Here is a 13,057-nt window from a genome sequence, read left to right on the forward strand (position 1 = left end):
CCCCCTGCCTCAGGATAGGTCAGTCAGCCTGCTGTCTTCCCCGTCAAAGACATACCACTCTTCTCCCCGCACGCGCACATACACACAGACTCTGCAGTTGAAAAAGCGGCTAACAATATACCGAGGCATTGCAAACCCTTCCCAAAGCACCACGTGGCCTCTTGCACGGTGGGATAGCTACCCATAGTGCACTGCTGTCTGTGTCCATGCGAGAGCTGTTAGTGTGGATGGACTCTGCCGACACAAGGAGCTAGTGAGAGCATGCAACAGTGATTTTAATTAAAGCAGCTTACCTTATGCTGACAAAACTTTTAGTGTAGACAAGGCCTTAGAAACTTCTTCCTTGGAGGCACAGGGCATCCATCAATCGCCTGCTCTTTCTTGCATCCCTCCTTAGTTCCTGTCCGGTGTTGTCTTTCTGCAGTTTTCACAGAGTTACTGTTGTTGTATCTGTCAAAGACTTCGATGGCAGAATTAGCTTTGTCAGATCCTTTTTGGACCTGCCTCAAGTACTCAGCAGCCAGTTCATCGAAGGTGTGGAATTGGAATGTGCCATCATTTCTATGGCAGCCATGGCACTTCTGATGTACACTGTGGTTTCTCTGTTGCACGCTCTTAACTTACTGATTCTTCCATCTTGAGCTTCCAGTTGATGTCCTAATTCATCTTTGTCTGTTCTTTTCGTTGTATCAGTGTGGAAGAGGGACATAGGTACAGGTCCTATTGGGTGACTAAGAACAGTTGCCATTGAAATATCTCTGCACCTTGCTAAGGACAGGGCTCCATGGAAAACATTTTCTGGACTGGTTGCAGCTGTGATTATCCCTCCCTGGCCAGACTTAAATTTGGTCATCTTGGCCATGTCAGCAAATGTTTTGATGCCAGATTTCTTGACTGGGCTGAAGAAGCTACGGGTCTCGTTAGAATCAAGTGCACCTCTCATGAATCTGTTTGTTCTTCACCAACATCTGCTGTTTTCAGTAGAGACTTTTTTACATGTGAGGTTACATGTAGTCCGGTAGCTATGTTGGTAAGCACCTCTAGATCAGGTGTTCTCACAAAAAAAAATTTTGGCGCTTCAGAGTGCGGCCACTAACTTTTGCTGGTGGCTGCTCGACAATTTTTCTTAAAATACTTAATTGACTTTAGGAAAAACAAATCTGCACGTTTCTATGTCCAAATCATTGTAATTTATTATGTACATTTTTTTGCAAACTTAATAATAAAAATAACGTACAGTTGTGTCTCTATTCTTTACTGGACCCTAAACAGAATAGAAACACAAATAAGGTGCTTTGTATGTTCTTGTCTTTTTTTTTATTGTTGTTTCTTTTGCTTTTTTCGCTGCATTTTTTAGACTTGCTAGCTAGTAAGTCTGCTTCTGTGAAAAGTGATTTGTATGTTTGCTGCTGTGAAAAGTTATATTAACAGACCAGTTAGCTGGCTGCAAGGCAGTGAAAACTGATATTAACAAATATCACTTTTCACAGCAGACTTATTCAGCCCTGGCAAGCTGGGGAGCAAATTAAGCCTTGGATGAGGAGGTGGGTAGGGAGGCAGCAGGGGCAATGATGGGGTGGTGAGTCTGGGGATGGAGTCCTGCAGGCAAGGGATGGAGCCTACTGCTGAGTAGCCAAAGCCCCATGGTCAGAGCCCGTGGCAGGATCCCGGTGCCACGTGGCCGGAGCCTGCCGCCCGCCACGCCAGGGCTGAAGCCAGAAGCCTGAGCCCCACTGCACTGGGAAGATGGGAAACTCACACCGGATGTCTGCTCCTCCGGTGTTTGTGGCTCCAAAGGGGGCAAGCCTCAACCCCTCCTGGCAGCCCCAGGGGAGGGGCTGCTCCTTTCCTCCCCAACCCCCAAATCACCACCCAAGAAGCTGTGACTGCAAGAAAAGCCCCTGGTGGCCACATTTGAGAAATGTTGCTCTAGGTGTGATACAGGGTCAAGTGGGTTTGTCATATTATTGTTCACATGGTTGGTAAGAGCTGTAACATGCTCTTCATCTCCCTTCAGTGCAGAGGAAAGGACTTGTTTGTGAGGTTTGTCATCACTACTTCTTGTTAGAAGCTTTTGTATATTCATAATATGAAGCTGTGTATTGTCATCTTTAACACCAATACTGACCTGTGCATAAAGTGTCACTGAATTAAAAAGCTAGTTGCTAGAATATTTCAAAGGCTAGTACTGCATGCCCATGCATAGGCAACTGCAAATTAAAAACCTTCGACCAGGCAGGCTAAATGCGACTTTGTATTTACAAATGGAAAAGCATTAGGCTTATACCTCCCCACTGTGCAGGGCAAACTATGGGCATGCACTCTACTGTTACTGGTTCCCAACCTTCAGCGTGAAACTGGTCAGCAAACTTCAATTAAAAATTTAGGAAAACTTCTAATCATAGGGTTGGAAGGGACCTTAGGAGGTCATCTAGTCCAACCCTCTGCTTAAAGCACAACCAATCCCCAGACAGATTTTTAAACCAGTTCCCAAATGGTCTCCTCAAGGATTGAACTCACAGCCTTGGGTTTAGCAGGCCAGTGCTCAAACCACTGAGCTATCCCTCTCCATCCCATTACTTGTATTTTTAATTGTCAAAGTATCTCATGTGATGTGAAAATGGTTCATGTTACTGTATTGCAAAATGTTGATCTTCACCACTTTTGCCACATGCTGAATAGCATAACTTCTGGAAAAAACACCCGTTCAAAACCAATACAGATCTTTTAATACATTGCTGTTTGGTAGTTTTCACCAATAAACACCATAATAAGGTGTTGAAATTAATCTAAACAGTAACCACTCCAGTCATAGTCATGTTAGTGTTTCTAGAACATCCAAAAAATGACTTTCTCATTTTGTGTACCATTGTTTCACCTTGCGTACAAGCTTATGGCACCACTTGACAGTTCCACATAATCCTTCATCTAAATGTACCTAAAATAATCTTTCAAACAAGATATGATGTGGGTGTATGGAGAGCGAGTACTTTAAACTCCAGAAATAAGGCCCTTTTGGGAGAGTTGCTGCACTCCTGTTACTCTGGCTTCACACTCAACTGAATATTGTGATTCTGTGCCTGGCGGGAGCTCAGCTCTGCTGTGACCACAACTGGCTCTGGTGGTGGTAGCTGCAGCTGGGCCGCTGTAATAGAATGGCTTCTTTCGTTATTACTTGGGCCTCTGTTTTCACTTTGGACTGTTTGCTCCTAGGTTTTTGGCACCAACGTGATGGTGACTGTTGCCAAATCATTTGAGGCACCAATAAAACGTGAGTAGATCTTTCCTGCTTTCTGGGAGGACCTGTCCTGTCTCCTGCCCATCACCCTCACTGCCTGGGCTCTGCGCTCCACCTGGCTTGTTTTACATTCTATTGTGCATGCCCCTGTTCATGAGTGGATTCTTTCCTGGGCTCCTTCTCTCGGAGTTGGAATCCTACTCCTGCTTACACTCTGCCCATGAGGAATTTGGATCCTCTCGCAGCCATTTGCTCTAGATCTGTTCCAGCGTGTCCTGTCACTGGCACACCATGAAGTACAATACACCTGCCAGGCAGGGTAGCATTGGATGTGGGCATTCAGGTCTCTGATGATGGGGCGGGAATATCTGCAGAGACCTGGCCCAGCCAGTGAAGGGGGTCAATACAAAGCCTTTAAGCTGGAAATCATGGGGACTCAGGGTCACCTCAGAAGTATGAAGTGAGTTTCAACAGCCACTGAACAAGGCAGGTGCATCAGACACGGGATCTGAAAAGCACCTGAAGCCATGGAATCTGAAGTATTCTGGGGTGTTGGTAGCTGCACCACAGTTCAGGCTGCATGGGGATTTGCATGTAAAGCTGGAATAGAATCTTAGAATATCAGGGTTGGAAGAGACCTCAGGAGGTATCTAGTCCAATCCCCAACTAAATCATCCCAGCCAGGGCTTTGTCAAGCCGGGCCTTAAAAACCTCTAAGGATGGAGATTCCACCACTTCCCTAGGTAACACATTCCAGTGCTTCACCACCCTCCTAGTGAAATAGTGTTTCCTAATATCCAACCTAAACCTCCCCCACTGCAACTTGAGACCGTTGCTCCTTGTTCTGTCATCTGCTACCACTGAGAACAGTCTAGCTCCATCGTCTTTGGAACCCCCTCCCCGCCCTTTCAGGTAGTTGAAGGCTGCTATCAAATTCCCCCTCACGATTCTCTTCTGCAGATTAAATAATCCCAGTTCCCTCAGCCTCCCCTCATAAATCATGTGCCTCAGCCCCCTAATCATTTTCATTGCCTTCCGCTGGACACTCTCCAATTTGTCCATGTCCTTTCTGTAGTGGGGGGCCCAAAACTGGACACAATACTCCAGATGTGGCCTCACCAGTGCTGAATAGAGGGGAATAATCACTTCCCTCGATCTGCTGGCAATGCTTCTACTAATGCAGCCCAATATGCCATTGGCCTTCTTGGCAACAAGGGCACACTTGTCTCATAGAATCCCTCTTAGTCTCCAGATTTTGCTGGGTGAGTTGAGGTACCACTGTTGTGGCCCCATGTGGCAGGTAGGAGTTTAGACAGTTTACAGTCCTTTTTCCTTTGTAGAGAGGTGAAATCTGTAATGTAGATCTCCTGTCTTATTTTAGTAAAGTCTGTTTGTGTGGAAGGTTGTTATTTTATGAGTCTCCAGGTTGGAGAGCTCTTTTTTTGATGTTTTCCTGTTTGCTGTATAGGTTGCTGATCAGGTGGTTCCTCAGTTTCTTTGATAGAGTATGGCATAATCTCTCACTGTGGTCTGTGCAGTATGTTGATAGCAATGGATTTTTCACCTTCAGTCCATTTGGTATGATGTCCATCCGTTTGCATTTGGAAAGGAAGATGATATCTGTCTGTCCTTGTGCAAGTTTCTTCATGAGGTTGATGGATTTCCACTCCATACGGCTAAATGCAGTGCCTTGCATGGTGTCAAGTATCAGAGGGGTGGCCGTGTTAGTCTGGATCTGTAAAAAGCAACAGAGTCCTGTGGCACCTTATAGACTAACAGACGTTTTGAAGGATAAACTTTCATGGGTAAATACCCACTTCATCAGATGCATGTAGACTTGTCCACAAATTTGACCCGCTCAAAGAATTCTAATTGATTGAGGCATGATTTCTCTTTACAAAAGCTGTGACTCTTTCCCAACATATTGTGTTCATCTCTGTGTCTGATCATTCTGTTCTTTACTATAGTTGCAACCAATTTGCCTGGTATTGACCAGGTGAGCTTAACTTCTGTAATTGCCAGGATTGCTGCTGTGGTCTTTTTAAAAAATTGGCATGACATTAGCTATCCTCCAGTCATCTGGTACAGAGGCTGATTTAAACAATACATTACGTACCACAATTAGTAGTTCTGCAGTTTCACCTTTGAATTACTTCAGAACTCTTGGGTGAATACCATCTGGTCCTGGTGACTTATGACTGTTTAATTTATCAGTTTGTTCCAAAACCTCCTCTAGTGACACCTCCAGTTCCTCCAGACATCAGTTCCTCAGATTTGTCACCTAAAAAGAATGACTCACGTGTGGGAATCTCGCTCGCACCTTTGGCAGTGAAGACTGATGCAAAGGATTCATTTAGCTTCTCTTGAGTGCTCCTTTAGTACTTTGATCATCCACTGGCTCCACTGGATGCTTGGCAGACTTATTGCCTCTGATGTACTTAAAAAAAAAATTTGCTGTTAGTTTGTCTCTCTTTTGCTAGTTGCTTTTTTAATTATTTTTTGGCCTGCCCAATTATGCCTGACTTGCCAGAGTTTACACTCCTTTCTATTTTCCTCAGTAAGATTGGACTTGCAGTTTTTAAAGGAGGTCTTTTTATTGTTTAGCCATGGTGGCGTATTTTGGCTCTCTTACTTTTTTCGTTTATTTAGTTTTATATATTTTGAGCCTCCTATTACAGTATCTTTTAAAAAGTTTCCATGCAGCTTGCAGGCATTTCACTCTTGTGACTGTTCTTTTTAATTTCCATGTAACTAGCCTGATCATTTTCGTGCAGTTCCTCTTTTTGAAGTGAAATGCTACTGTGGTGTGTTCCCCCCGCTCTAAGGATGTTCTGGTTGCTGTTACTGAGCAGTTCACCTCTTGGACCAGACCATGTGCGCTGCTTAGGACTAAATCAAGAATTGCCCCTCCCCTTGTGCGTTCCAGAACTAGCTGCTAGAAATTTGATCTCTGCATCCTGTCCTGAGGTGATGTGTTCCCAGTCAATACGGGGTTAGCTGAAATCCCCATTATTATTGGGGTTTCTGTTTTTGTAGCCTCTTGAATCTCCGAGAGTCACCATCACCATCCTGGTCAGGTGGTCAGTACTATATTCCTACTGCTATGCTCTTATTAGACACGCAGGGAATTTCTGTAGTGAGTCTGTGGGACTGTTGGATTCATATCAGATTTTTACCAGATTTTTTTCTCTGCTTTCACATATAGTGAAAGAACCATACTGCACCTTTTCCCTGAGTCGCCTGTTTCTTTGGGTTCCTTTAGCTAAACAGCCCACCCACTCCAGACAACCCTGCCATGCATTCCTATCGCATCTTGGGCACGGGTCACTCTGAACTGTTGGCCCCCTGTGGCCTGGATGGCTACAGGCTGTTCATGATGCTCCATCCGCCGCCTTCTTACCCATCTCCCTGCCCCCTCCCGCCATGTCCTCCCCTGCTTCTAATACCGGGTAGAGAGATGGGACAGCTCAACTTGTGAAATGTCTTGAACTGAAACTATCGGCTCCTCTCCAGAGACGGCAGCTTCTGCAAACCACCTGAGCAGGACTATTGGACTCATCTCCAGCTGGGGGACCCAGAGCAGGATGCCTGGAGGCTTCCCACCTCACTCTTTCTTTGCCCTCTCAATGTGATCTTCCCCCAAGTTGGCGCCACACAGCACTGCTGCCTGTGAGATGGGGGAAGTCAAGACAGCCTCACCAAAGGAAGCTCTGAATGTCCTAATACCGCTGCTTCCCCAGCTCACCGGGAGGAGCCCAGCCGTCGTGCACAGAAGAATTGCATGTAGATGGGGCATGTGTCTCCCCATTCACCTGCTGTGGGTGTTGGCTCGCAAGCGTGTCATGTGAATGGGATTTGAATGATTTATCTCCTTGTTCCCTTGCTTTCCAGGGCCTGCAGTGGGGGGATATGCAGTATGTTGATGCAGCTTTGTGGCAATAAGAATAGATTGAGTTTGGAGAGAGAGCTCTCACCTGTAGATCTTTCCATCCCTGTACTTATGCACACCTGCTGCTAATCTCCAGCCAAAGCATCAGCTTGGGTTTGTGCTTTTAAACCTGAGCTCTTCTCCTGTGTAATGCTCCCTCTCTGCTTTTCCAGTGGTTTTCCCCCAGGATCTGCTGGAGAAGGGGCTGGAGGCTGACAACTTTGCCATGTTGGGTCTTGGAGATGTCGTAATTCCAGGTAAAGATGAATGGAAGGTGTGTTAATAGAAAGTGTTACTCAACCAAGGATACGATTTTGGTGCCTGGACTCTGGCCTGCTGGGGCCTGGGTGTGGAGTGTATACTACAAATCCAGCTGAATGGCTGCAGGTCACCAAGGAATCCTCTGCATAAGAGCTGGGTGAGGACAAAGTCTCGTGGTTCTGAAGTGGGGGGAGCCCAGAATGGAGGCTGTTAAAGGGAGATTGGAGAAGCCCTTGGCTTTTGGGGAGCCTGAAGCTGGGAGCAGGAAAGGGAGCAAGGAGAGGGGAAGGCATATGGGAAAGGTTGTAGAGGGAAGCCAGGTGTTGGCATTGGTGCTGTCATGATAGCTGTGGAGTTTGTTTGCCATGCTGATCTGCAGCAAGGCCATTGCCAATCCTAGCGCCAGATGGCTCCGTTACATGCATTCATATAGCGCCTGCTGCAGGCTCGCAGCCTGGGGCTGCCGGGAGCTCTTCAAGTCAGCTGGGAGCTGGAGCTGGCTGGCCTGGGCTGCGCTCGTTGGGAGCGCTGATGCAGGGATATGCTGCCGCCCCCCTCTCAGGGTTTGGACTCTCAGGAGATCCCTTTCCCCCCCGACTGCTACCGTGGGCCCCTAGGGAAGGGACTGGTGGGAGCAGATGGGCTTAGAAGCATTTTAGACTGAAAAGTGTTCTCTGAAGGGGAGGGCTTCTGGCAGCACAGCTAGTGGTGCTCACAGATGTGCTGGGCCTTGTCGTGTAATCTAGCTCTAGTGTGCGGCAGGTACGTCAGGCCTCCCTTCCTGTTAGAGCCGGGGAAATGTTCCTTAAGGCATGTGCTCGTGTGCTGCCCAGCATGGTGATGGAGACAGCAGCACTTGGTCACCAGTTTGAATTCCAGGCTAGGGACCACTTGTTTGAAGGGAAGTGGGGTGAGCATGTGGGTTCAGATGCATTCCCTCTCGTGGCTTGCTCTGCCCTGTGCCCCAGCATAGTGCCCCTGTATTTACTCCCCTGAGCTTCAGTGCCTCTCCCTCCTGCCGTTTCCCTTTGCAGCGAGGGGTTGGGGTTGGGTGCTCAGCAGCAGGGGCTCTCAACCTGTCCAGAGCACTGTACCCCTTTCAGGAGTGGGATTTGTCTTGAATACCCCCAAGCTGCACCTCATTTAAACTACCTGCTTACAAAATCAGCCATAAGGATACAAAAGTGGTCTCAGCCACTATTACTGAGAAATGGCTGGCTTTCTCATTGTGACCATAGAATTATCAAATCATTTGGAATATAAATACTGTACTTACATTTCCGTATGTAGAGCAGTATAAACAAGTTATTGTATGAAATTTTAGTTTGTACTGACTTTGCTAGCGCTTTTTATCTAGCGAAGATGAGTTGACGTACCCCCTGGAAGACCTCCGTGTACCCCCAGGGTACACGTGCCTTGGTTGAGAACCACTGCTTTACAATACCAAGGGAGTCAGGAATTGTTTCGCTAGAACTGGACCAATATTGAATTCAGCCACAAGGGGGTGCTGTGGTTTGTGGCTGTGGCCAAGTACAAAATCATCTCCTCACTCTGCATTGGGCACCAGCTGTCAGATAGGCGATCTCTCCATCCCGTTCTCTAACTCTGTTTTTCTGCCCCTCAGGGATCTTCATTGCTCTGCTGCTGCGTTTTGACATCAGGTGAGCTGTGCCTCTAGGAGCATGTCTACAGGACAGCTTTGTTTTGCACTGCGTTTGTGTAAGTTGCCCCAGAGTGCTTTGCTGAGCTAGACGAGGAAGGCCAGGGTGGCCAGCTGTCTCTTGCTGAGCCTTGAGATGGGGAAGCTTTGACAGGAGGCCACGGGGTTAGTCTAGAAAGCAGCAGAACAAAGGAGAAGGCAGCAGCCATTGTGAGTGAAAAGAGCCTGATGCTGAACAAGCCCAGAAAGATCAGGTCTGTGAGCTAGGCTGGGGAAAGTCCATGGGCAGGGGGCGGTCACTTGTGATCTGGGCCATGAAATGACTGGGGCCCTGTCATGTTGTTTGACCCTGGAAACTGCTGCGTTTGTGCGCGTGAGAGCAGCATCCCGCACATGCTGGGACTGGAGGAAGAGCAAAGAGGAGACAGCTGTGGAGGAGCTGGGAGAAGTGGAAGCGAGGCAGCAGCGTGTGGTTGGGCACATGGAGACGGGAAGAGGAGCGCTCAGGGCCACTGTTGCCGATGGTGTAGGCCAGTGGGAAGCTGGGAGTTGTCCTGTCACACCCAAGAAGCACTTCTCCGGACGCGTGACCCATTGTCTGTGCGCATCTGTTGCCAGGGCTGTTTTCACATGTGTAGGGAAAGCAGGGCCTTCCCACATGGCGTTCGGCCTGCCTCTGGGACTCTAGTTCCCAGTGCTCACCTTGCGGCCCTTGGAAGATGGGCTGCTGAACATGCCTCCCTCAGGTTCCCACTCCTGCTCAAACGCTCCACTTGCCATATGGATCATGGATCTGTGCTGGCTTTGTGCAGGACTGGAAGTGCTGTGGGTGCTTCTGCCTGCAGCTGCTGCCCCGGCCTGACCTGCAGTAAAACAGCTGCCCAGCCGGGGAATGGGTGCAGGGAGATGCAGGTGAAGAGCTGCTCCCTTGTTGGAGGGCTTCTCATTGCAGCTTCCTCACTCACGTGAATGGGGTACGGCTGCCGGGCACTTCTTGTGTTTATTGGGTAAGGACTGGGGGTTCCAGGATCCTTCCAGAGACCTCGTGTCATGGCAACCTCCCCTCCAGGACTGGACTGTGCTCTCACCAGATCCTCTGCACCACTCTGAGCACAGGCAGGAGGGGCTGCTCAGGAGCAATGGTGCCGACGGTCTCTGCCAGCCTGGATGTCAGTCTCCTGTGTGGATGTGTTGCCACTAGATTGTAGGCCAGCTCCAGATCTGTCCTGATACAGCTCCCAAAGTCCATAAGCTGGAGTGGTCTGGGGATTGCCACTCTCAGGGCCCCTGTTAATCCTGCACTCTCCCCTCCCCTGTAGTTTAAAGAAGAACACGCACACGTACTTCTACACCAGCTTTGTGGCATACATCTTTGGACTGGGCCTGACCATCTTCATCATGCACATCTTCAAACATGCCCAGGTGAGCCTGCTGTCCAACCGGCCTCGCCTCAGGCCGTCAGAGGAGCTGCAAAAGTGCAGTTTTGGCCACAAGACCAACCTGCGTTTGTGCGGCGAGGATCTGTAAAACATGCCTTCCACTGCACGGAGTTTGCAGTCCCTGGCCACCAAGGGCTGGCAAATCCCCCGTCTTCTGTGCCCTGCCCATTACCGCTCTGCTAACCCCTGAGTCTCAGGCAGCCACGTGCAGCAGCAGGCTGGGGAAGCTTGGTCAGGACCTGCGTTACAATCAGGGTGACAGTGCCGCTTGCGGGCAGAGAATCGACTCTGTATCTGAGCTGAGATTGTGTGGTGACCCCCTGAGATGCCATCGCAGCAAGTGATGCTAGACACAGCCGCTCCGCTTTGGCTTTTCATATTGGGGGTGTGCGCTTCGTACCAGAGTGGAGCACCTGGCTGGGGAGAGACTGCATGAAATGCAAAGGTTCCTGGGGCCTGCCCCTCGGAGTGCTATCCGTTCACTGCTTCTAGCACGGCAGAGCCTCATGCATCTGCAAGCCTGGATGCTAAGCTCCTCCTGCAGGGTGTGTCCTGCCAGCGTGACGCAGGAGGCAGCCAGGCCAGCAGGGTTTTCAGCTCCCGGGGGAAGTGTGCATTGACAAATTGTCTCCAATTGTAAATTGGGCAAACTGGCTCTGGGATTCCCAGGCACTAAAGGTGGAGCCTGCTGCAGGCATCTCTAGTATAACTGCACTTTACTGTCTTCTGGAGGGAGGAGGGGGGTGGTTCTCCCTGGCCTTGCGACTCCATCGTGTCAGTGGGGAGCTCTGCTGGGGTGCTGAGAACAGCCTGCTCCTTAGTAACGGGGAGCATCGGCATGTTCTCCTGGGCTCGTCTGTGGATCGCAAGAGCAGGTGCAAGCGCAGCAGAAATACCCGGCTAGTTTTAATGCTTCCCAGCTGCCCCCTGCAGGGGAGGAAGGAATGAACAAGATGTGGAAACTATGGGCGAGCGTGGCAGCCGCTGTGCCCTCAGCACACAACTCCGCTAGCCTGGGGCAGTGGGCTGCTCTGGGGGGGTGGGGGTGGTCAGTACTTGGGGGTTCTCCGCTCCTCCTCTGGGGCTGTATCCCCAAATCATTAGTCCCCATCTAGGTGGGTGCTAGACAAGCAGACGGGACCTTGGCTATCGGAAAGTCAGCACCTGTAAAGTGTCACCCACCCCTTCCTGGAAGTGCTCTGTGCTGGGCCAGAGTGTGTGACTTCTGGTCACGTTCTTACCCTGGTGCCAGGGTATGTTGGGACTCCACTTACAGATTTCTGGAGCATAAAGGAAAGCTCTGATGCTGAGCCCTAGCCCTGAGCCATGCCCAGCATTCCCTCGTGTGTGACTTACTCCGTAATCTGGGGCCTGAGACCAGCCGTGACCCGAGACGAGCCAGCCCCGTTCCTCCCCAGGGGCCTTTGCTGCAGGCCGTGTTGGTTTTTTCGGCTGTTGGATGCAGTAATTGCCTCTTTTTCCTCCCCCTCAGCCAGCCCTGCTGTACCTGGTCCCTGCCTGCATTGGGTTCCCTCTCCTCGTGGCCTTGGTGAAGGGAGAAATAACCGAAATGTTCAGGTAAGTCAGCCTCTGGCACGGCTCCCTAGCTGGGAGTGCCTGAAAGGTGCAGGTGTTCCCATGCTGGGGCGCAGGCAAACGGACGAGTGCATCTGGGCATGCTGTGGGCGCGTGGGCGTGTGTATGGGTGGAGGGAGCGAATCTGTGTTCATACACGTTTCCCTGGAGCGTTTCTCCTCTAGCCCAGTCCCTACCCTCCTCCTGGGTAACTGTGTGGGAGCGCCAGGGCTGGGACACAGGTGAGGCCTCTGGTATCGCTCTGCACCGTGAACTCTGACTCACTCTTCCGCTGAGCTGGGGTGAAGTCAGAGGGTGGGCCTGCACACCTGGCTCGTCAGCACCCAGTAGCTGTTGCAGTGCACGCTGGGGGAAGGGAGCAGAGCCAGCCCAGCCTGGAGAGGTAATGGCATGCTTCAGCATCACGGGTGCCACGAGGCCTGTTTAATCGTCACCCGGAGCAGGTCCTAGCTATGTAGCCATCTTCTCTGGGCTACTCCCACCCCCAGCTCTGCAGAGGGGGCGCTTCTAGCCCTGCTGGCCAGCAACTGGAGGCGCCCTTCAGTCTGGCTCCAGCACCTTCTGGCTGGCCTGTTCCCGACATGGGGGTCCTGTACCCTCCCAGCCACAATGGAGCCCTGTAAGTTCCTCCCCAGAGCTGGCGTCCTTCTCACATGTCACAGGAGAACTTGGACAGTTTGGCACATGGAAACACGAGCTCCTTGCATTGTGACCTCCGTCTGCTCAGAGGGGGCCTGTGGCTGCAGGTCTGGCAGCTGGCCTGAACCCACTGGGCTGACACAGAATTGATCAGAAACGAATGGGGGCAAAAGTGTGTTGGAGTAAAGGGGCGAGTTGTCATTCACCTGCTGGATGCCAGCGGAACCAGTCTTCCCCTCCCCATCTCCTAGCCCAGGGAATGCTACTGTGCGTCTTCCCCACTGTGGCTCTTCGCT

The 13,057-nt window shown here is 50.3% G+C and overlaps 1 protein-coding gene across 4 annotated transcripts in view; it reads left to right on the forward strand.

The window, feature by feature from the left end:
• Window positions 1-13,057, forward strand: part of HM13 (histocompatibility minor 13) — a 31,288-nt gene that overhangs the window by 14,188 nt on the left and 4,043 nt on the right. For all 4 annotated transcript variants that reach the window (XM_039498196.1, XM_039498195.1, XM_039498193.1 and 1 more), the window contains exons 7-11: window positions 3,214-3,271; window positions 7,340-7,423; window positions 9,052-9,088; window positions 10,407-10,509; window positions 12,019-12,104. In XM_039498196.1, the coding sequence (XP_039354130.1) occupies window positions 3,214-3,271; window positions 7,340-7,423; window positions 9,052-9,088; window positions 10,407-10,509; window positions 12,019-12,104 (368 nt within the window). The remainder of the gene's footprint in view (window positions 1-3,213; window positions 3,272-7,339; window positions 7,424-9,051; window positions 9,089-10,406; window positions 10,510-12,018; window positions 12,105-13,057) is intronic.

Source organism: Mauremys reevesii, linkage group 13 (genome assembly GCF_016161935.1).
Source record: "Mauremys reevesii isolate NIE-2019 linkage group 13, ASM1616193v1, whole genome shotgun sequence".
Classification (NCBI taxonomy): Eukaryota; Metazoa; Chordata; order Testudines; family Geoemydidae; genus Mauremys; species Mauremys reevesii.